The 22,336-nt window shown below is 47.6% G+C and overlaps 1 protein-coding gene across 1 annotated transcript in view; it reads right to left on the bottom strand.

Annotated features, from left to right (window-relative positions):
- Positions 1–22,336, bottom strand: part of LOC122373795 (neuroligin-like protein glit-1) — a 45,941-nt gene that overhangs the window by 2,576 nt on the left and 21,029 nt on the right. Inside the window, exons 3-10 of the mRNA XM_043352166.1 lie at positions 18,328–18,481; positions 15,447–15,658; positions 14,693–14,863; positions 12,581–12,782; positions 9,295–9,482; positions 2,125–2,311; positions 1,667–1,772; positions 521–719 (exon numbers count right to left, since the gene is read on the bottom strand). Coding sequence (XP_043208101.1) covers positions 521–719; positions 1,667–1,772; positions 2,125–2,311; positions 9,295–9,482; positions 12,581–12,782; positions 14,693–14,863; positions 15,447–15,658; positions 18,328–18,481 — 1,419 coding nt within the window. The remainder of the gene's footprint in view (positions 1–520; positions 720–1,666; positions 1,773–2,124; positions 2,312–9,294; positions 9,483–12,580; positions 12,783–14,692; positions 14,864–15,446; positions 15,659–18,327; positions 18,482–22,336) is intronic.

The following is a 22,336-nucleotide window of genomic DNA, read 5'->3' as shown; positions in this document are numbered from 1 at the left end:
GTTAAATTGTGCCCGACTTTATAGATTGGATGACCAGGAACACGGTTCCGGCATTTATTTTTCATTAAACATCTTAGGTTTCCCATATTCCAAACACAAACCTTCAAATATGTGACGTCACAGCCCAAAATTACCTCCTTCCCCAGGCCACATTACTGTCATAAAGCTGATTCTTTTTACTCTGTAGGCACCACAACAAAGTTCAGACCAAGTTTTAAACAATTTTTCAACGAACAAACCCATTTAAATCAGAATGACTAAACGAGGTGACGTCACACTAACGGTCGCTCCATGTTGAAGATAGGGCCTTGTACAAGGCCCATTTTCAAATAAAGGGAACGAATTTCTTCAACACCAAGAGGCCGCGGGGGTTGCAACCTAGATAGATAGTGGTTTCTGAACCTCGCCGCAAACTTGGCTATCTCAACTTAAACCCCATGTTAAAGGTGGGATAGTCCCTTTAACAGTCCACCGGTCCAACTGACCGGGCTGCCACAGGCAGTGGCCCCCGTCCACTGACCTCTGTGATCGGCCGATAGGTGACCAATTCCCTCGCAGTCAGCGTGGGTAGGTAGGACGTCCAGAAGGCCGTCTCCGTCTGCCGGTAGTTGCTGTGCATCGTGCTGTTGAACGTGTTGTTGATGCTGAGGAAGCGCTGGTCGCCCGGCAGAGCAGACTTCCAGCTGACGTAGCCCAGGATCTGACGTGGGGATGGGCGACTGCCGGGAGAGAGAGAGAGAGGGAGAGAGAGAGAGAGAGAGAGAGAGAGAGAGAGAGAGAGAGAGAGAGAGAGAGAGAGAGAGAGAGAGAGACAGAGACAGAGACAGAGACAGAGACAGAGACAGAGACAGAGACAGAGACAGAGACAGAGACAGAGACAGAGACAGAGACAGAGACAGAGACAGAGACAGAGACAGAGAGCGAGAGAGAGAGAGAGAGAGAGAGAGAGAGAGAGAGAGAGGGGGAGAGAGAAATATCAGTCTGTGCATGCTCAATTTCTACTTAGCATCTTATTATTTGCTCATCAAAAGTCAATCTTCATGACAAAGCCATTGTCACTTTGCCTATCTCTTTTCTGGATATCCTTGTAACCCGCTCTTGCGTTCTAACAGGTCGGCACATTGTGGTTTCAATTTCAAACGGAATGTGGATGCCTTTTTAACACCGCAATATTTTAGGCAGAAGTGCCGTTGGCTGTCGGGGAGAAGTGGGTTCAATATCCCCTAAGAAATGGAGTGTGTAATGTCAGAACGCATTACGCACACCAGCAAGAGAACTGCATACAAGAGAACGGCTGGTAGGAACCTTACGTCCACTAAGCATTAATTTGACCCAAGAAAGATCGCTTTACGCATTGTGAATTTACGTTCTCCGGCATTTTAATGCACTTAGGTACATTGAAGCGCGTGAATAAAACGAATAAAAGGTACTCAGATTTGAACATAAACTATTTGTAATCAAAAGATTTGTCTAATTGATTCAAATGGCTAAGTTCGTGCTGGATAACTGCATATGTACCTTCCCCAAATTTTTACATCTCAAGCTGTGAGTAAAATAACAATAAAGACCTATTAAAAAAACATATCCACCTCTGTTCGGCCACGTCAGCTGCCAGGCACCACAGAAACTGGCATCACTCTTTTCCAATTTAACAGAGCGCGCTCACCCGTATTTGGCAAAATTAGAAAACGCCTCTATGAATAGCTGGCTCATGTTCCTGTCTCGCTCCGTCCATTCGCTTCTGTCGATCCGGATGTCTCCAGGGAAGAACTCTGAAAAAATACACACACTTATAAATTCGCATATCACTCAGAAGACAACGTAACAACTGATACCGTAGCTTGGTTTCAGAGTTGTTAGTTAGCTTTTTCTGTTGCTTAGTTCCCTTTGAACTGGTAGATAGCTGGGAACGACAATCAACAGGACGATGGCAACAGGAATCGCACAAGGGTCCCTCGGAGCTCAACAGCAACTGGATACTCCCACTAGGATCTCTATAGCAACAGCTGGATAATATCTTTTTCATCCCTGAACCTAAGTATCATCAGTTGAAATCGTGGACCTAAAATTAAGTATTACCTATCACATCGACCAGTTGTTGGATTTACTTGAACACATACTCACCTGGATCCATGAAGGGTGCTCCCGTCAGCAGGTAATACTGGAGTCCGTGGGGGACCTCTCTCCAGAAGGGTGCCTTCAGTGCCTCCACGCTGGTATTGAACACATACTGGTACGTCGGAATGTCCATATCCAGAGCCAGCTTTACCATGGCGTCAACGGGAGCTCGATAGAGCGAGTCCGAGAGAAACTGTGGACAGAGACGGCGTCATCAGAAATGGAGAGAGAGAGAGAGAGAGAGAGAGAGAGAGAGAGAGAGAGAGAGAGAGAGAGAGAGAGAGAGAGAGAGAGAGAGAGAGAGAGAGAGAGAGAGGCAGACAAACAGACATACAGAGAGACAGACAGATAGACAGACAGACAGACAGACACAGACAGACAGACAGACAGACAGACGCACTGACGGTGATAAAGATACAAATAATTACGGAGCGAGCGAAGCGAACGTAGTCTTTCCTTAGATTAACGGAAATTTCTGAGTATGAGCGGCCGGCCGGCCGGCCCATAGAGATCTTATATACATAGAGATGACACGCCTATGTTAAAGCACTTGATTTCGTGGCGATTCAGTGGGTATTTTTAAGCAAGGTTTTCTGGGGTGCCATGGCCCGTGACTTGCATTTTGTAAGGATTCGGTCAAGGAGATTGTGTTCACATCCGCTTATTTTTAAGTACAGCTTTTCTTTTTTGTCTAGCTGTGACGCTTTCGAGCGTTATTATTGAAATGAAATTAGGCATGTTTTAACCTTATGCTCGTATCGGGCACTACATGTATCATTTACCCTCGCCGGCCGACGGGGGGGGGGGGGTGCCGCCCCCCATAGGGGTTTTCACGATAGCTCCGAACACGCCGGCGATAGAGAGCTGAAACTTGGCATACCTACCTGACCTTTGATCCAAGCCGCATTTTGTGACACCAACCGCATTTTCAGGTCAGGTCAGGTCACTGACCTGTGACGTCATAAGTGAACCTCTGCACAGTCCTCAGATGTCGCAACTTCGCAACGCCGTCAGTGCCAGAGGAACTTTCACAGGGAGATGAAACTTACATACAGGATGTAGTATCCTCCAGAGGTCTCACAGCTTGTATATCTCGGATTTTCCCTAAAAATCACATGAGGTCAGGTCGGCCACGTGACCTCACCAATAATCACCATTAGGTATAACTCAATGGGGAAAAATGAAAACTGCTATGTTAGCGCCGAGAACTATCTCAAACTGTCTCCAGCACATGGAATCGTGATTTCTTGCACGCCTTGCAACGTCCGATTCTTCACTTTTGCATTGTTGTCATTGCGTGACGTCATTTATGGTCACTTGGGTCATTAGAGTTTTTCATCAATAACTCCCCATCAAATTGAGTTAGCGAGTCGGGAAGGCCACCAAAAAAAAAAAAAAACGCAGGAAGACCTGCCGATTCGAGTAATATGTAACATGACCTCTTTCAATCATCTTCGTGATCTGGGGGCGCTGACCTGCCCTTGACCCGAGGTTGACACCTCAAGTTGACCTCACCCGAACAAAAAGTATACCATTCGACGCGCCTGAGCGAGGTGAACACGATGATGCCAAAATCGCGGCTCTCCGACCGTTTTTTGCGAAGTTATGAAAAACTGAACCCTTGCCCTTGGTCACTTGACCTGACCTCAGCGGACACCGGTTGACCTGAGACCTTAAAATCGGGTTCGCTGCTTCTTGCAACGGCGCACGCGCTTGTTTTTTTTCCGCGACGCTCTAGCTAGTAGCTTCATCAGGGGCGAAATGGCGAGGGAAATCGTACCCCCCCCCCCCTCGGACGGCGCGTATGTAGAAAACCAATAGGTCCGGGGAGGGTTAATGTATCATTGAATGGGAACATGTAACATATGTATATTTGAGCTTGCACCGTGCTCAGAAAGGTTCAGAACAGCCGTTTTCGCGACGGTTGACCGAAAGCGCCAAACTTGACCAAATCTCAAGAAACCTACCCTGAAAATTCCATGAACCTGACCCAAATGACCTAAGACCTGTGACCTTTTTTGGGGGGACCATGTCGAGGGGCCATAAAACATGCATAGCACAACCCAAGTAAAGTTGGGTTCATGTGCTGACCCTTGGTGACCTGACCTGTGACCTGACATGGTATTATCAGTGACCTCTAATAGCAACATATATACATACCAGTAAAACGCCTTTTGGGCGAAGAACGAGCGAGCGAGATAGTGAGCCCTGCACGTGCGGAAGGGCGACAGGGTACTTCCAACGGGCTTGTGCAAAGCACCCTTCTAACCGGTCGCTAGCGGTGTACCAAATTTGAGCGCAATCGGCCCAGCCGTTCTCGAGAACTGGAAACGCCCCCTGCACGTGCGCACGTGCAGTAGCACCCTAACCGCAACACATGGGAATGTATTGCCTGGTGGGTGCCTACCTGTATGCCAAGTTTCAGCGAGATCGCCCCAGTAATTACCGAGTTACTGAAATGGGAACAAATTTGGCACCTCTTCTTTTTGTATTTTACAGGTGCAGTGGGGGTGCCTCACATAGATCAAAAGTATCCGACCTTTAGTAGAAGAGATGCAGCTACCCTATAAAAATTACCGCAAGGCAATCGCTTAAGCCGCTGCTGAGATATGGGCCTCTCAAAATAATTACTTTTGCAAAACTGCTTGAACACCCTTGACTTTTCATGTGGCACGTGCCACGACGGTCACTGAGATGTATCAAAAGTAGTCAATTACGGGGTAGAAGGGATGGGGCTACCCAGCAAAAAAGACCGCAGGCTAATCGGTCCAGCGGTTGTTGAGATATAAGCCTCTCAAAAGCGTTACAGGCCGGGCCGGGCCGCTCATACTGAGATTTTTCCGTTATATTGAAAAGACTTCGCTTCGCTCGCTGCGCTCACTCGCTCGTAACTAGGCAACGTACGCCCTATTGCTGATTTTCGACAAAATGCGTTTTACTCTTTGTTATAGCGCATTCCCTAGAAGACCTGTGAACGGCGAAACATTTATCTTTGACCTGACCTGTGACGTCGTCGGTGACCCCGAGGTCAATGAAATTGGAGTTCCGTCGACAAATTTGACAGGGCTATCGAGCATCGTTTGAATGTTACGGATCCGTCCAGTAGTTTCGGAGATACGGGAGGGGGACAAAAAAAAAATGCCTCCCCCACCGCGCGGAAGGTGGCCGGGAGGTCCACCGCCTGCCCGGTTGATGAGAGCCTGAATGAGAGAGAATGTTTTTAGGCGAGCTTTTAAGGAATTCAATAAAAACACAAAATGAAATCATGCTACCAATTTCAGTGCTCACCTTAGGAATGAAATCAGCGAGGAAAGAACAGCAATATTTTTAACCAGTAAAACGCCTTTTGAGGCGATCAACAGAACGAGCGAGAGGGTGGGCCTTGGACAAGTGAAATTGCCAGGGACACCTCCAACTAACTTGTGCACTGCACCCTACTAACCGCTCCCTAGCGATGTGCCAAATTTGAGCGCAATCGGCCTAGCCGTTCTCGAGATCTGGAAGCGGCACCCTGCACGTGCGCACGTGCGAAGTGGGTCCCAACCGACTTTTCACGGCACCCTACTAACTGGTTCCTAACCATGTACCAAATTTCAGCACAATCGGTTCAGCCGTTCTCGAGATCTGGAATCGACCCCTGCACGTGCGCACGTGCAGCAGCACCCCAACTGTGGCACATGGATATGCATTGCCTAGTGGGTGCCTACCTACATACCATGTTTCAGCGCAATCGGCCAAGTAGTTACCAAGATATTGCAACAATTACAAAACTGACACCTCTTCGTTTTGCACGTGGCACGTGCATAAGCGGTCACCCACATGCATCGAAAATAGTCCAATACTTGGTAGAAGGAATGAAGCTACCGTACAAAAATTATTGCATGTAAATCGGTCAAGTGATTGCTGAGATAGGTAAGCCTCGCAAAAGCGTAACCACGGCCGGCCGGCCGCTCATACTCAGAAATTTCCGTTAATCTACGAAAGACTACGCTCGCTTCGCTCGCTCCGTAATGATTTCTTCAGACTAACAATGCCTCAGCCATATTGGCACGCTACTGGCTGAAAATAAGTTGCTTAAAAGACCCACTGAATCGCCACGATTTTAAGTGCATGTCATCTCTATGTAGGTATATAAGATCTCTATGGGCCGGCCGGCCGGCCGGCCGTGCGGACGCTTTTGCGAGGCTTATATCTCAGCAACCACTTGACCGATTTACACGGGGTAATTTTTGTAGGGTAGCTTCATTCCTTCTACCAAGTATCGGACTATTCCCGATGCATGTGGGTGACCCCTTATGCACGTGCTACGCGCAAAACGAAGAGGTGTCAGTTTTATAATTGTTGCAATATCTCGGTAACTACTTGGCCGATTGCGCTGAAAGTTGGCATGTAGGTAGGCACCCACTAGGCACTGCATATCCATGTGCCAGAGTTGGGGTGCTGCTGCACGTGCGCACGTGCAGGGGTCGTTTCCAGATCTCGAGAACGGCTGGACCGATGGCGCTCAAATTTGGTACACGGTTAGGGACCAGTTAGTAGGGTGCCGTGCACAAGTCAGTTGGGACCCATTCTGCACGTGCGCACGTGCAGGGTGCCGCTTCCAGATCTCGAGAATGGCTGGGCCGATTGTGCTCAAATTTGGCACATCGCTAGAGACCGGTTAGTAGGGTGCCGTGCACAAGTCAGTTGGAGGTACCCCCTCGAAATTTCGCACGTGGAAGGCTCACCCTCTCGCTCGCTCCGTTAGTCGCCCCAAAAGGCGCTATACTGGTCATACAGACATACATACCAGTAAACTGATAACATGGCCATACACATATTGGAGATAGCGACACTTTCCTTAGAATAACGGAAATTTCTGAGTATCAGCGGCCGGCCGTGCGGACGCTTTTGCGAGGCTCATATCTCAGCAACCACTTGACCGATTTACATGCGGTAATTTTTGTAGGGTGGCTTCATTCCTTCTACCAAGTATTGGACTATTCCCGATGTATGTGGGTGACCCCTTATGCACGTGCCACGTGCAAAAAGAAGAGGTGTCAGTTTTGTAATAGTTGCAATATCTCGGTAACTATTTGGCCGATTGCGCTGAAAGTTGGCATGTTATACATAGGCACCCACTAGGCCATGCATTGCATATCCATGTGCCAGAGTTGGGGTGCTGCTCCACGTGCGCACGTGCAGGGGTCGTTTCCATCTCGAGAACGGCTGGACCGATGGCGCTCAAATTTGGTACACGATTGGGGACCAGTTAGTAGGGTGCCGTGCACAAGTCAGTTAGGAGTTAGGACCCATTTTGCACGTGCGCCCGTGCAGGGTGCACCGCTTCCAGATCTCGAGATCGGCTTGGCCGATTATGCTCAAATTTGGCACATCGCTAGAGACTGGTTAGTAGGGTGCCGTGCACAAGTCAGTTGGAGGTACCCCCCCCCCCCCCCACACACACAGAAATTTCGCACGTGCAAGGCTCACCCTCTCGCTCGCTCCGTTAGACGCCCCAAAGGCGTTTTACTGGTTACAGCCAATAAGGAACGTAATGACGCAACTGTGTCGTCATTGGGCAAAACAATATGGCCACCTCTAAGGAGACGCAGGTGCAAAAAGTTCCCGGATGTAGACAGCTCTGACGTCACTGGGATCGAAGCCAATGACATCAGTATTCAGTAGGTACTCAATCCATGGCAAAGCAAAGTACATACATATTACATAGTGCCATCCCCTTGACTGACAGGCAAAAATCACGCACAGCCAGAGACTGCGTCAGCGCGCTGAGTGGACCGACAAAGCCAAAAGTGAGCGCCAGAGAAAATTTGCGCAGTTTGAGGGAGCCATCCACAGACGAGCTGTGAGACTCGTGAGACACTCGTGAGACACATCAGCATGCATAATGCAAAGCTAGCGCATTCAAGTATCTACATACTCGTATGAGCCGTTAGGTTCCATTGACAATAAGCTTATTTACCATATGTGCTTATTTTCATTCAACATCGTAGGAGTACTCGTAATATCTCAGGAACCTGTAGCAGATGCAATAGAATTAGAAATCACTTTGCTCTTCAATAATTGATGCAATTATATCTAGCGCATAGTGGGAAAATGGCTAAAATCACTTTTCAAGGTCAGGGGTCAAGGTATAAAAACGTCATATGTGTAGTAACCTCAAACTCAGTGTTTCAACTTTCAGAGGACGGCGTGATGCATGAAACCGGCCAAAATGGATAGGAAACAAAAGGAGAGAATCTGAGGAATCCGATCATGTCTTGAAACTTCACAATCAAGGTCGAGGTCATCCTCAAATTTGACCTCAAACTTTGCCCTTATTTATATACCTTGTATAATAAATTCCAAATTGCTTTGATATAGTAAGAAGGTTATCAGGACTCTATTTGTGGTCAATGTTAAGGTGCGAGGCTGTCTCAAGGTCAAGGTCACGCACGAGTATCCTTGCTAAAGGTTATTTACGAATTAAGGTACGATATTATAATGTAGCAAATTGTGTACGTGCAAATTATCACCTTATATCTCAGCACGTGCCGCCTAGTCACTACCTGTCCGTCATCCAATCTGCAATTCCAGTGAAACCACTCCCCAGAGTGTTCCAATCAATCGCCCGGCAGAGGCGCTCGGCAGCGAGAAGCTGCGAAGCTGATTGTAAAAGCCTGTCGAGGACGTTTGCAGGCTGGCCCCGCGATGGTTTCGAATTCGTTCAGTGAGTCCTACCGATCCATGTTGAGCTGTGACCGACGACCGACGATCGACGATCGACGGTCGACGATTGACAGCAACTCGATGTGATGAGACCAGACAACTCTTAGAAATGGACCTGAGGCATTTCGACATGCGCTGTCCACATTTGTGTGGTGCAAGCGCTGAGATTGCAACGCAATGCGATAGTTGTTGGGCATTCTAGGGCATCTGGTGTGGTTAAGCTAGCAGTGCCATATTCATCGCCATTCCGATTGTCGCTACGTGGTCCAAGAGTGGAGTTGGAAGGGGGAGGGAGCGCAAATACATCCATCCTTATGTCTGTCTTGATATGCTACATTTGGAGCACCGACCCGGCTGAGCTAGCCTTACTTACCAATTGGCATGCACTGTATCAAACTGTTGCCCGCCTACACACAACCAGCCAAATAACAAGCGCTGTCTATATTTCAATCCATATGCTGAACTTACATTGACGAACATGTGCCTGGTCCATGTCCTGTTGAGCGGGTCGGGCCAGTAAGTGTACAGATGTCGAACAGCAGTCTCCACGCCGCGCACATTCAGTGTGTAGTTGTTCTGAAGAACCCACTCGTGGATTCGCTCGTCCACCCACCGCTGGTCAATGTCAAACTCCGGCCCCAGACTACTGTTCGTATCTGTGAAAAATGAGAATCGAAAAGGAGATAAAACGACGGTAAACGACGGTCGACGGTAAAAAGGGGCTCTAGGCTCTAAAAAGGGGCCAGAAATGTGCCACGGTGCGATGAAGGCGGCGCATTGTCACACATTTGCCTTACCTGGAGAGAAAACCGTCTGGAAAATGTTACGTCATTATCGTCACAAGCGCATGTATGGCCTACATAATTTGTTGCTAAAAAGAGACATTTATTGAAATGCCCACACACCTATGTGCCGATAGAAGCTGTAAAATGCACTGTAAGGAAAACAGACCCTTTAGTTTAGAGTTATATGAGCATTTAGCACAGGCTCTACGATTACATTGACCGTTATTCCGACATTTAACCCGCGCCCCACTGGGGTCTGTGTATAACACGCCCTACTGGGGGGGGGGGGGGCTATTCATAGCCCCCCCTCCTAACTCCGAAACTACTGGGCCGATCGTCAAAATTCAAACGGCGTCTGATAGCCCGGAAAAACTGTCGAGCGAAACCTAATTTCATTGACCTCGAGGTCACCGATGACGTCACAGGTCAGGTCAAAGTAAAAATTATTAGCATTTTGGCTTGTTCACATTTTGGGCTCTGGCCGCCGTCTTACAAGTCAGATCAGGCTCATTTTTGGTACACACACTCTTAAACAGATGCTCTAGATACCCTGAAGGGTACCAAGCTTTTACTTTGATTTTCAGGTCAAGGTCAGGTCATCACAGGTCACGAAAATATTTTATCATGCGTCGGTCACGTGACACATGTTTTATGGTCCATTTAGGCCATAGATTTCGAATTTGATGTCGTCTGTGTCATTCGAGGTCATTTTGAGTCGAATTTAGCTTAGGTCAGGTCACTTTCAGGTCAAAAAAGGTCAAATTTTGAAGTTAAAATTTTTCAACAAAAAAGGTGTCTATTGGATGCAGTTTGAGCTCAGGAACACGATGGTGCCATTTATATTGGTGTACGATGTCAAATACGTACTGAAAAATTGATTTGAAAAATTAATAATTGTGAATTTTTTGCAATAATGCGTATAACTTGGCCATTTTTGAAGATATTTAGCTAAAACTTGCTAGAGTTAGTCATAATCAAGCGTTCTGTCACATATATTCCGGTTTTTTCGAAAAGTCAAAAACTTTTTGAAAAAAATATAAAAATACATATTTTGAATATTATTATATCAAATTTTCGAAATTTTCAAAATTTTGAAAATTCGAGATAGCAGTTTGATAGCGCGGTCAATTCTGAGTCCTTTCATGCAAAAAAATTGGATCTAGCTTAAAAACTGAGCTCTTGGGAGCGATTGCCGTGGTTCAATGTTTTGCGTCGAAATCGGCCGAACATGACGTCACTCTGACGTCATTTCCGGCCGACCTATGGTAGCTACGAAGTTCAAATTTTGACACAAGGTGTCAAATTGATGCAGCCAAAGGTACTGTAAGTTTGGCGTCGATCCGTCAAGCGGTTTGGAAGTTATTGCAGAAAAACGGGAGGGGGGGCTATAAATAGCCCCCCCCCCCCAGTGGGGCGCGGGACTCCAGTCATTGCAGATGGCATGTGTAAATGAAAAACACTTGGACTGAAATTACAAAGGAAACACATCTTTTAAAAACATGTCGTTCATCTCAAGCTGCATATCGGCGTATGTAACAGCTGCCTTGGATTATAATATTTGACTTATTACGGTCATTCCGTTTCATTATTACGCCTTCTAAATGGGTCGGATTAGTAGAGACCGTTGTCGAACCGCTGCTTAGTTGGGTGGCCGTCCCACTTTAGCCCACATGCATCATCCTGCAGCTCATATCGTGGGTCGCTACAGGCGCGGCACGTGATATAGCTGAATCGATAGCGTCGTCGGCCGGCGCGGTGGCACAGCAGCTGATGTCCCTCGAACGGGATACGGGAATGATGAGCCGACAAGGCATCCTACGGTGCAGCAGGTTTTCAGGGCTATAAGTACTAGAGGTGTCAATCGGATACCAACTTTTTGGTATACCGATACCAAACCGATACCAACTTGGTATTTGGTATTTCAAGGCGAGTGCATTTGGTATTTTGTTGGTATTATGAATTGTCACTAATGTAAAAGAGACTGTGACTTTGGTAAAAAGTTGGTATTTTCTTCATATTCCCAAGTCGGTTCGGTATCGGTATTTTTCCATGGATATTGTTGGTATTTGGTTTGGTATCGGTATTACGATTTTCCATAATTGACATCACTAATAAGTACTGCCATTTAGCGACAGTTTTAGAAACATGAGTCGTGTCTTGCGGCACAGCGTGGTTTCAGGCGCCAAAACTTTTACCACCTAGCGGCAGATGTAGAAACTAAGGCCGTGTCTTGCGGCACAGCGTGATCTCAGGCGCCACAACTCCTGCCATCTAGCGGCAGTTGTAGAAACCAAGGTCGTGTCTTACGGCACAGCGTGATTTCAGGCGTCAAGACTCATGCCACCTAGCGGCAGCTATACAAACCCATGCCGTAATTTGCGGCACAGCGTAATTTCTGGTAACACAGACATCGCATCAACATATTGGGAGTTCTGAAGCATATTTCGTGTTTTACAGCCAATCATTTTAGAGGAATAGCATGAGTGAAGAATAAATTGCGTAGACGAGTAAATGTATCATTGTGCTCCATTTAAGTGAAACGTTTGACAGTTTCACTCAACGGTAAAATCTGAAAAAGCTAGCGTGGTTTCAAATGTCTGTCAATATACAGTAGGTTGATGACTGGCTTGCTAGCTGGGCTGCAAAAATTGCCAGCTTTGAATGCAGTAAGTAGTATGCAATTTAGGTTACTGCTTCTCCTAATCGGAGAGCAGCTAATAAATGTCATTTTTTGCCCATTTACAATTCAGCTGGCCATCTCAACATGTAAAAAACAACACCAACTCCCAACCCGAGTAGCATATAATGTATCTCTCCCGGCATAGAAAAGCTGCCTGCTGGGTGCCTATCTCGATCTGCACTGATAGGCATATAACTTATGAACACAGCTACCTCAACCAGACTCGCTAACAAAGACCACTCACTCATCTCGACTGGCCTGTGAAGACAGCTATCTCGCCCTGACTCACATATGAATCCGGCCGCCTCGTCGCGGTTGGCGCCCGTGAGCAGTCGCAGCTCGGAGCTGAAGGCGCGCTCTCTGTAGAGACGCTCCGGGTGATCGGGGAGCACCTGCCAGTCCTGCTGAGTCCAGCCGCGGTACCAGTCGGTCGGAGGTAGCGAGATGTTAGACTGTACCACCGGCGCCCACGGGAACATACCGACGTCGGGCTGCGGGGAGAACAGACAGGAGGTCAGCACTGCGGCCAAACGGTCGACACAGCACGAGAGGGGGTCAGCAGGTCGGGACAGTTGGTACCGTGGCATCACATTACTCAACTCCACCTATAAAGAGCTCAGAGCACAGTTATCAGTCTTCATCTATATATTGACTTCGCCTGTCATTGGAGTAATTCCCGTCGATGATGCCAGAATGAATGAAATGAAATGAACTGAAATGAAGCAGTTATGCAACATAATTGACGATAATTATACAGTCAAATTTCGTCACTACTTGCAATAAATTGCAGGAATGATGCAACGTAACGGCTTTTAAAGAATATTGCAACAATCCAGCTGGATATAGGCGCAATTTGGCTTATTGTGTGCATCCTCTTTACATGCAGCTAATGAATAAGGAGCTGATGTCATGACCTTGCTAGCTCAGCACCTATCATTTCTGCCCAAATTTGAATTAGAGGCGTTTGTGCTCACCGTATCTGTGTGAGTTTACTGGCCTTCCCAGTTCTATGATACTCCAATGCAAGGATTCGGGAGAGTTACATCAGGATATAAATTGACTCACTTGATTTATGATTACGCACATACATATGAGCTGTGTGGGTAGGAAACAAGCCAGAGGTCAATGTCCAGTAGCCAGCGCCCTGCCATGGCTAAACGAGCCCAATAACACTAGAGCCATCTCATCCACTTGTCCGTCCACGCTCCGTCAGCCACGGTCTCCGTTATCTCCTCTCTCTTTCCAGCTTCCCTTTCTCCCCCTCATCCATCTTCCTCGCTCTCCTCGGATCCGCCCTCCCGCAACAGGCTGCAGACCGCCCCTCTGACCGGACCCCCCTCCCCCCACTCCCTTCCGACGGATATCCTGTTCATCCGAGTGTGACCGGCCCCTGCCACCTCGGTCCCGCTGAGCCGACCACACAGCTGTGACGACGACGTTGCCATGGAAACGGGCGCAGTCAGCTAGCGCGGCGGCAGACGACCGACCTGTCCGACGCGGCGCGGCGGCACGCAGAAACGCCTCGGGGCAAACGACCCTGAGCTGTGAGCGGTGGCAGGCACCCGCTCGGAACAACGCCAATGAATGCTGATGTCGAGTGTCATACACACGGCCGCACCCTTACGAATGGCTGCTCGAGGCACCGGACAGGGCAGGCAGCGGCAAAGTGCCGCGCTGTGCACATGGTCCCGAGAAATGCTGCGCCTAGCTAATGGATGCAGTTTCAGGGAAGGGTTCACATCGGTGAGTCTGTTCGCTGTAGCTCAGGATATAACCTTCCCCATCAATGGGTATCGATATGGCGTTCATAAAGGCAAGTCTCCTGTCACTGACAAATTTGAAGAAGACGCACATTGCTATTACCTCTGATTTCAATTACTGCATTTATGTAATCGTCAGTGACAAGTAATGCATTTACCTTATGTTTTGCTTTGATGATCAAATAATCAGCATACGATTTCGTCAAGATTTTTCAGCGTTCTATCCGACATTAGCCGATGAGGGAGATTCAATCATTCCACCTCAGCCTGAGCTCTGTTCGGTCGCTGTTTTTATATCAGCGTGCTGTCGGTTTTCCCCATATAAGGAAGTTTTTGCGTGTGCTTCTTGGCCTCTCATTGGTCTAACGAATAGACAACTTGAATTCGACCAATGAGGAGCCAAGCAGTAGGAGCATGCTCGCAGCCTGCTGATAAATAAACTGGGGGCGAACAGAGCTCTAATGTAGGTTAAAATGGAACTTACTTTGAGCTTTCTAACTGCATCCACGAAGGCAATTAAAAAATACGATTTTCCCGACATAACTATTTGATATTGTTATCATTCACCTATTTCAACTTAATTTGGCACCTTCAACACGACTCACAAAATTGCTTTTCAAGAGCACGTTTTCAGCGCTTACCATAAAATCGACGTCTCCGATTTCCAGGGCGCTCCTGCCGCGCATCAGACAGTTGACCAGCTTGGACGAGGTGTCGGCCAGACATCCGATCCGTTCAGCGAACACCCGAGAGGTGTTCCTCGCTCGCTCCGGGTCGGAGAGAGCGCCCCAGTCGGCCAGAGGAGAGCCGCTCTGCCCGAGCGCAGAGGCGTCAGCTGACATATGTCAGGAAAGGGGGGAGGGGAGCACACCGGCACTTGAATATATTGGTGTGCATGAGCTGGAAGCACTTTTGGAAAACACGGGAGCATTATCCGCTCAGCGGACATGATGAAAAGTGGGAACGCTATTATTATCAGGAAATACGTGAACAGGTATAGATACATGATACAGGAACATTTCGTAGGCAGATGTGCGTGCTCGTGACAAATGTTCGAGTCGCTCACAAACAGCTAGCATGGAAAATCAGCGAAAAAAAAAACTAATAATCTAAAGATTATACCGGTCTACAGATGTATAGTTGACTACAGAATCAGAATGATGTTCCACTTTTCACAGGCAATTATTTGCCTGGAGTGGTAGGCTGTGCCGCATCACACGGGCTGAGTTCACAAATTATAGCTTTGTCCTAATGCTCACAATCGGCACGCTTAATTGCGTGATGAACGGCACAACTTAGCGCTCCGGTCAACTGATAGCTTGTAAGGAGTGGAACATCATTCTGTAGTCGACTATACGCAAGTGAACGCCTGATAATCTCTAGTAGACGGCTCACCTGCGCGATCACTCGGTGTACCAGCTGAGAAGTGCGCGGCGACACGGCCAGGAGACCGGCGCTGGCCGCACCGGCGTCGTCCCCGAATACGGTCACGCGGCTGCGATCACCGTTGAAGTAGTGGATGTTCTCGTGGATCCAGCGCAGGGCCATGGCCTGGTCGAGCAGTCCGTAGTTTCCTGGTGACTGGTCGTCGCCCGTGCTCAGGTAGCCTGGAGATGGAGAGGGTGGGAGGTTCAAGACGGATAAGGCAGACCGTTGCCCCTAGTCCTACAGCTGTGGTAAAGAGCAAGTTCATGGATGCATTAGTAGTCTAGTTAGAATGAAAAATTAAGAATGAATTGTATGTTATATTTGTAGAGTTGAAGAATGAGTTGTACTTTGCATATGCTGTACTTACCTACCTACATTATTTTTCATTGTTGCAACGTCTTTCTTCACATTGTGGCGTCTACCGTCCGAAATACATAAAATGTGTGCATCAAAGCATGCTAGATCTGTCATAAAACTCAGAATCAAATCTCGTTTGATCACCAGCATCGCCGAAGTCGAGCTGAAAGGGCATTCAAAAGTGCGATGAGATCAATTCAAGCACTAGATTTCTCCCACTGACAAGTTCTTCAAATTATCTTCTGCAGCGCTAACGCCTCATTTAACCGTGTTAGTGGCAGGATCCTGGTTAAACTTGGCGGATTCGTATCTCGTACGCCTTTATTGAGCGTTCCTCTACAAAGTTGTATCAGTTAACCAGCTGAGCGTGAAATTTCGTCCAGATTCATCGGTCCGACTGATCGGCAGTACAAAGTCGGTTCAGTGGGCTGATTGCATATAAGTTTGCAGCCTCTAGAAGCCTTTCGTTAATGTATCATCGTCAAACTTTCACCACGTCCAGTGGAGTGTGGCGCAGTGGAGAAGTCTGGTGTGATTTATACGAACAAATGTGAAATATTCCCCGTCGTAGAGGTGATGTAGATGCACCGAACGGTGGGTCAAAACAGATTATCGCATGTACAGGTCTCGCGAGATTAAGCGGTAGGTTTTGCACTTTTACATTTCCGGTTATATCTCAGAAACTAATCGATCTACGATGAAGCCATTTTACACGATCATGGCCGGCTTGTTACCCAACAAGTCGATCGCATCTTCAACACTTAAAAGCTTGAGACGACGAAGATATATCCTGAAGTACACTAAATTTTCTAGGTGCAAAACCTACCGCTAAAACCCGCGAGACCTGTACGCTAAAAGCCTAACGTATGCCCATCAGGTCTATCAGAAAGCCTACATGATACCGAGATCTGTCAAGAAACACCTACTCAGACTTACACAGATGATTTCCCGGGTGGATCTTGAAAGCTGAGCTGACAGGGATTAATATCAAAGTACCGAGATATAGGTACCCGGATGCCTAAAGATCCGGTGCGACACGATTAGGTAAATAGCATAGAATATCACTGCATTGGTCTCAATCCCAGCCTGTCGCGCCCAGGAGGAGAGTGTCAGGGGTCGCCGCGACCAGCGATGGTGAGCGTGGGTTGTGGCGGCTGGACACACACGACGTTGATTTATCACCACCGTGGTCTGTCGTTTAGGGCCGCGACCATCCAGGCCGCGACCCACTGAGGGTCTCATTAATCCAAAATGAGCTACTGTCTTATAATTTTGGTCCTGGACGATCGCAGTCGTCTAAACTGCCAGCCCACGGAGAGCCACTGGTTGGAAGAGTTTTGACAATCAGTCAGGTCGAAAAAAAACTCTGCAAGTTGAAAACAAACATTGAATTTGATGCTACTTAGCCCACGTTTGCCTGTACACTAACTATGTATGTGACTAGACCTATCCTCTTTTTGCAAACCTACTAGAGCAATAAATAGTTCAAAACCGCAGCAATATAGTTTTTGAGCTTTAGCTTACCATAGACTTTCAAAACGCTTTCAAATCCGAGGTGGTGCGTTGTTGGTATCACAATTAATTCTCTATCATCTTATGCAAAAAAAAAAATCAATGCTAGCTAAAAAAAAATGGGCTCTTGAGAACTGTTGCTATGGAACCATGCATTCCATCAAAATCAGTTGAACATGACGTCATTTTGACGTCTTTTTGCACGACCTACAATAGCTATAAATTTTCCGTTGAACACAAAGTGCAAAAATGATGTAGCCAAGAGTACGGAAAGTTTTGTGTCGATACGTTCAGCGTTTTTGAAGGTATAACAGAAAACGGGAGAGGCATCTAAAGAGCCCCCCTCCCCTAGTCAAGCGAAAAAAAAAACATAACACACACAAACTAGTTACACCTCTCTTCATCCCAAATTTTAGGAGGCACAATCGAAACAGAACCAATCTGGACAAGCGATTTACTGTTTTTCATTTTCATGTTTATCATTCATGTTCATTTACCAAGGAGGTTGATGTTGGTCGCAAACGCATATCTCTGAAGAAAAGTACGCTACTACCTATTGCTGAAAAAGACAATAGTATTATTGTGCTAATAGAGTTGCCCGAACGACAAAGAAACCCATCCCATGGAGGCCATCGACTTTCCTCGGTAAAAGAAGCAATTTCATCACTGCCATCTGCAGGAACGCACCCCACACATAGCTAGGAACGATTCTGCGTATGTCTCCTTAGTTCTCTGGAAATTACGGGACGATCTCACTGCACATTTAGTTGTTATACCCGTTGCTTATACATCATAAAGGCATAGAGTATTGATTGCTCAGTAGCGTTTGCCGTAAGTAAAAACTCCCTAGCATCCAGTACCGTCCTACACGGAGTACATTTCACCGTCTCCAGCTGCAGCTGCCCGCTCATCTGGACAGCTGCAGCTGCCCGCTCAGCTGGACAGCTGCAGCTGCGAGTCTGACCAGCCATCCACTCACCGAGAGCCCCCAGACGATAGTTGAGGGTGACCACGACCACCTCGCCCCAGGCGGCCAGCATGTGACCCGGAAACAGGTTGGAGGCGCCGTGGCTAAAGTGGCCGCCGTGAAGATGCACCATCACTGCGTATGGCTCCTTGACGTTGCCGGAAACCTGCCGGCATGTTCAGTGGTGACATGTGAAGGGTGGTGGTAGTGGGGCGTTAAACTTCCCTCGGCGGTAGAGGGGGAGAGAGGGAGACGGAGAGGATTGAAAGAGAGGGATAGAGCGAGAGAGAGAGAGAAAAAAGAGAGAAGGAGGAAGGGGAGAGATGGGGAGAGAGAGAGACAGAGAGAGAGAGAGAGAGAGAGAGAGAGAGAGAGAGAGAGAGAGAGAGAGAGAGAGAGAGAGAGAGAAAGAGAGAGAGAGAGAGAGAGAGAGAGAGAGAGAGAGAGAGAGAGAGAGAGAGAGAGAGAGAGAGAGAGAGAGAGAGAGAGAGAGAGAGAGAGAGAGAGAGAGAGAGAGAGAGAGAGAGAGAGAGAGAGAGAGAGAGAGAGAGAGAGAGAGAGAGAGAGAGAGAGAGAGAGAGAGAGAGAGAGAGAGAGAGAGAACTAGCGGAATATGGTCATTTCACGATGGAACCGTGCAAATTATATTAGCGGGAAGTTGCGCCCTAGTCACCTCCCACCTCCGCCAGCACCAGGTCGTGCCTCAACACGGAACGGGCCGTGCCACCTAGGTGCGCCGGGGAGAACTACAGGTCGCATAGTGCCACCAGATGTCGCGCAAACACGACAGGCGCAGATAAATAGATTTTAGATCGTGGGTGATATATTGTAACAGCGTTGATTTCTACCATGCATGTATTTTAACAACTCACAGCGTGGGCGCAGGCACTGGAACCACAACGGCTACCACAACTGCACGTAAGTATGTCCGCATACGACTTATGTTTGGACTCTAGGCAACGCTGCCCAAGCGGCCTTTTCCGTTAGGACGCCGAGCGACGGAGTGCGCGCAGCAATTTTTTTTTGTTTACCGGTTGAAACCCGCGGAGAGTAGAGTGATAGCTTTAGCGGCGGCTACCGCCACCATGGGTCGACCAAGAAGGAACACCGGTGAGTTACCAGCTATCCGGCCTGTTAGTTACGCGCGGGCCCTTCGCACGAGGCAATCATGGCGTGCCCCTCTAACCGGCGGTCTAATTTTCGTCAGCCAATTAGTCTGCCAAGTTGCTTGAATACTGGCAGTTGGCACTTTTGTTCTGTTACTACCCTTCGCCCCATACTAATGTGGCCGCCCGTCTCAGACACTCAGTTGGCCCTCCGGGCGGTCACATACACCAGCTTGTAGCTTGGCCCTGAACTATGCCCTGCCCACTGGCATGTCATGCCATGCCAGCGCCACCTTCACAATCTTGCTCGGTTACATGCACCAGTGTCATCGGTTCGCACTAAACAATGCCCTAACCGCACACTGGCACGCCATCCCGAGGGCTTGCCCGACAAAGCCGGCCATACCCAGGGGTGGAGATTTGCCTAAATCCCAGGGGGTGCTTTTCTGTTTGATACTTTGGTTAACAAGCTGCTATGTTGGTTTTGCATTGTTTGTGGGGGTGCTTTGCGTTATGAAGGGGTGCTCGTGCACCCTCAAACCCCCTTTTCTCCACCCATGGCCATGCCTGACTGGCCTGCCTATTTACCTGGGCTGTCATGCTACGTCACCACTAGATCATCAATGCAGCATAGCAGCCGGCTTTCGTGCTTCCACAGAATGGCCCTATGCCAGCAGTGACCTGACACCCAGTCGGCCCGCTGCAGACCGGTGCAAGACGACACCCCGGATCAACGGCCGTCCGACCGCCGGCCACGGGCCCGTCGCGGCCTTGAGCTGACGCCACGCCGGATGAGTCACCCGGCCGCCCCCCGGTGCGGAGGAGGGTCAACTTTGGCGTCTTTCAGAAGAGCCCAGGAAGGGGCCAGGGGTCGAGGCCAGCCAATGCCAAAACACCGAACTATAGCTCCGCCCGGACTCACTTAGCAACCTTCACTGAGAGCTGTTTTGATTCCTTTTAAGCATATTAGGGGAATTGGTCTAAAACAACACCCTGATCATTTCTCCGAATATACCCCAAATACACTTTCTTTGAATATCACTCTGAAATTCTTCTAATATACCCTACACTGAGAACCTTTTTGATTCCTTTTGAGCATATTAGGGGTTTTGGTCTAAAACAACACCCTGATCATTTCTTCGAATATACCCAAACTATACCCTTGTTCTTTAAATAGCTCCCTTGAATTCTTCTAATATACCATAGTAAGTACCGAAGAGGAAAGGAATATGATTCCTGTTCTATTCCCTGCGATACCCACAGTACACTCCTTTTAACCTACCAAAATACCCTTACATCGAAACCTCTAGTATTCCTTCTAAGCGTATAAGGGGAATATTTTGCAAACTATACTCGCATTATACCACGTAACACTCCCGTATTATTCTGTGATTTCCATCACTGATCTCAATGTATTCTTGCATTAGACCCCACATAAACCCAGAAGGGAAAATAATAATGCCCTAGGTATATTCGTCGTAGAACTTGCTCAGAAACTGTCTCATTACTCTCAGCTCCCTCGTCCGATTTCCCTTTATATATCGTAACACATCCAAAACGAGGGTTAAGGTTCTATCCCCAGCAGGGCGCGTATGGCTGAATAGCCCAGCGGGGCGCGGGTTAGTGGTCAGCAACACGTCCAGGGAGCGACTGCCCGTCCTCCTCGCCCGCCCGGCCGGCCAGTCCCGGCCCGCCGACCGGTCACCGCCGGAGGCGCCGAGCGGCACAGGTACGGTATCTGACAGTAGCGGCAGAGACTGTACACTAGGGTATATTAGAAGAATTCAAGGGAGGAATTTAAAGAACGAGGGTATAGTTTGGGTATGTTCGAAGAAAATGATCAGGGTGTTGTTTTAGACCAAAACCCCTGATATGCTTAAAAGGAATCATTTGAGGAATCATTTGAGTATCTTAAGGGCATTCCGCCAGGAAAACGGCAGAGTTATAGGAGCATGACACACCATGATCAAAGGGAATAGAGAATCGTTTTGGTTTTCAGTGTTAACGCTAATGGTCATTTCACGATGGAACCGTGCAAATTATATTAGCGGGAAGTTGCGCCCTAGTCACCTCCCACCTCCGCCAGCACCAGGTCGTGCCTCAACACGGAACGGGCCGTGCCACCTACACTGTAAAAAATGTTTACACACTTCGTGTTATGTGGGCAAATCTCACTAACAAAAGGTGTGTAAAGTTAACACGCATTTCTGAGATAAGTGTGTTTACCAGAACACGCAATACGATGATGGCGTGTTTTGAAACTCACCTGTCAGGTTTCTTACTCACTTTTGATTACACACGTATGCCTTGTTACCGTGTTTTAAAACTCTCTTAGAGCGCTGACTTACTATCAAAATGTGTGCAGAATAACTAAGAAAAACATGAAGTTAGTAGTGTGGGCAAATCTCACTAACCAAAGGTGAGTAAACTTAACACGTATTTCTCGGACAAGCGTGTTTTCCAATTACACACATATACCTTATTACCGTGTTTTTAAACTCGTTTAGATACTTTCACTTACTAACAAAATATGTGTCGAATAACACACCTTTTGTCTTCGATATTTAACTCCCACGTTGCACTTTTACACACATTATGTTTCGAAACTTGTCGACATTTTATTCAAAACATGTAAACTATCAGACATATAGATATTTATTCACAATCGATGGCAACACAAATCGAATTCCTAAATCCAAACGTTTCGACAGCAGTGTGCCTTCGTCAGTGGCTAAATTAAAAATATATATAATATCAAAAACAATCGCTATAAGTCGTTCACACACAAGACATACAAGATACAAGATACACATACAAGATTATACAAGACACAAGACTTATAGCGATTGTTTTTGATATTATATATATTTTTAATTTAGCCACTGACGAAGGCACACTGCTGTCGAAACGTCTGG

Source organism: Amphibalanus amphitrite, unplaced genomic scaffold, assembly GCF_019059575.1.
Source record: "Amphibalanus amphitrite isolate SeventyFive unplaced genomic scaffold, NRLGWU_Aamphi_draft 001553F_arrow, whole genome shotgun sequence".
Taxonomy (NCBI): Eukaryota; Metazoa; Arthropoda; class Thecostraca; order Balanomorpha; family Balanidae; genus Amphibalanus; species Amphibalanus amphitrite.
This window is presented reverse-complemented; position numbering and strand designations above follow the sequence as displayed.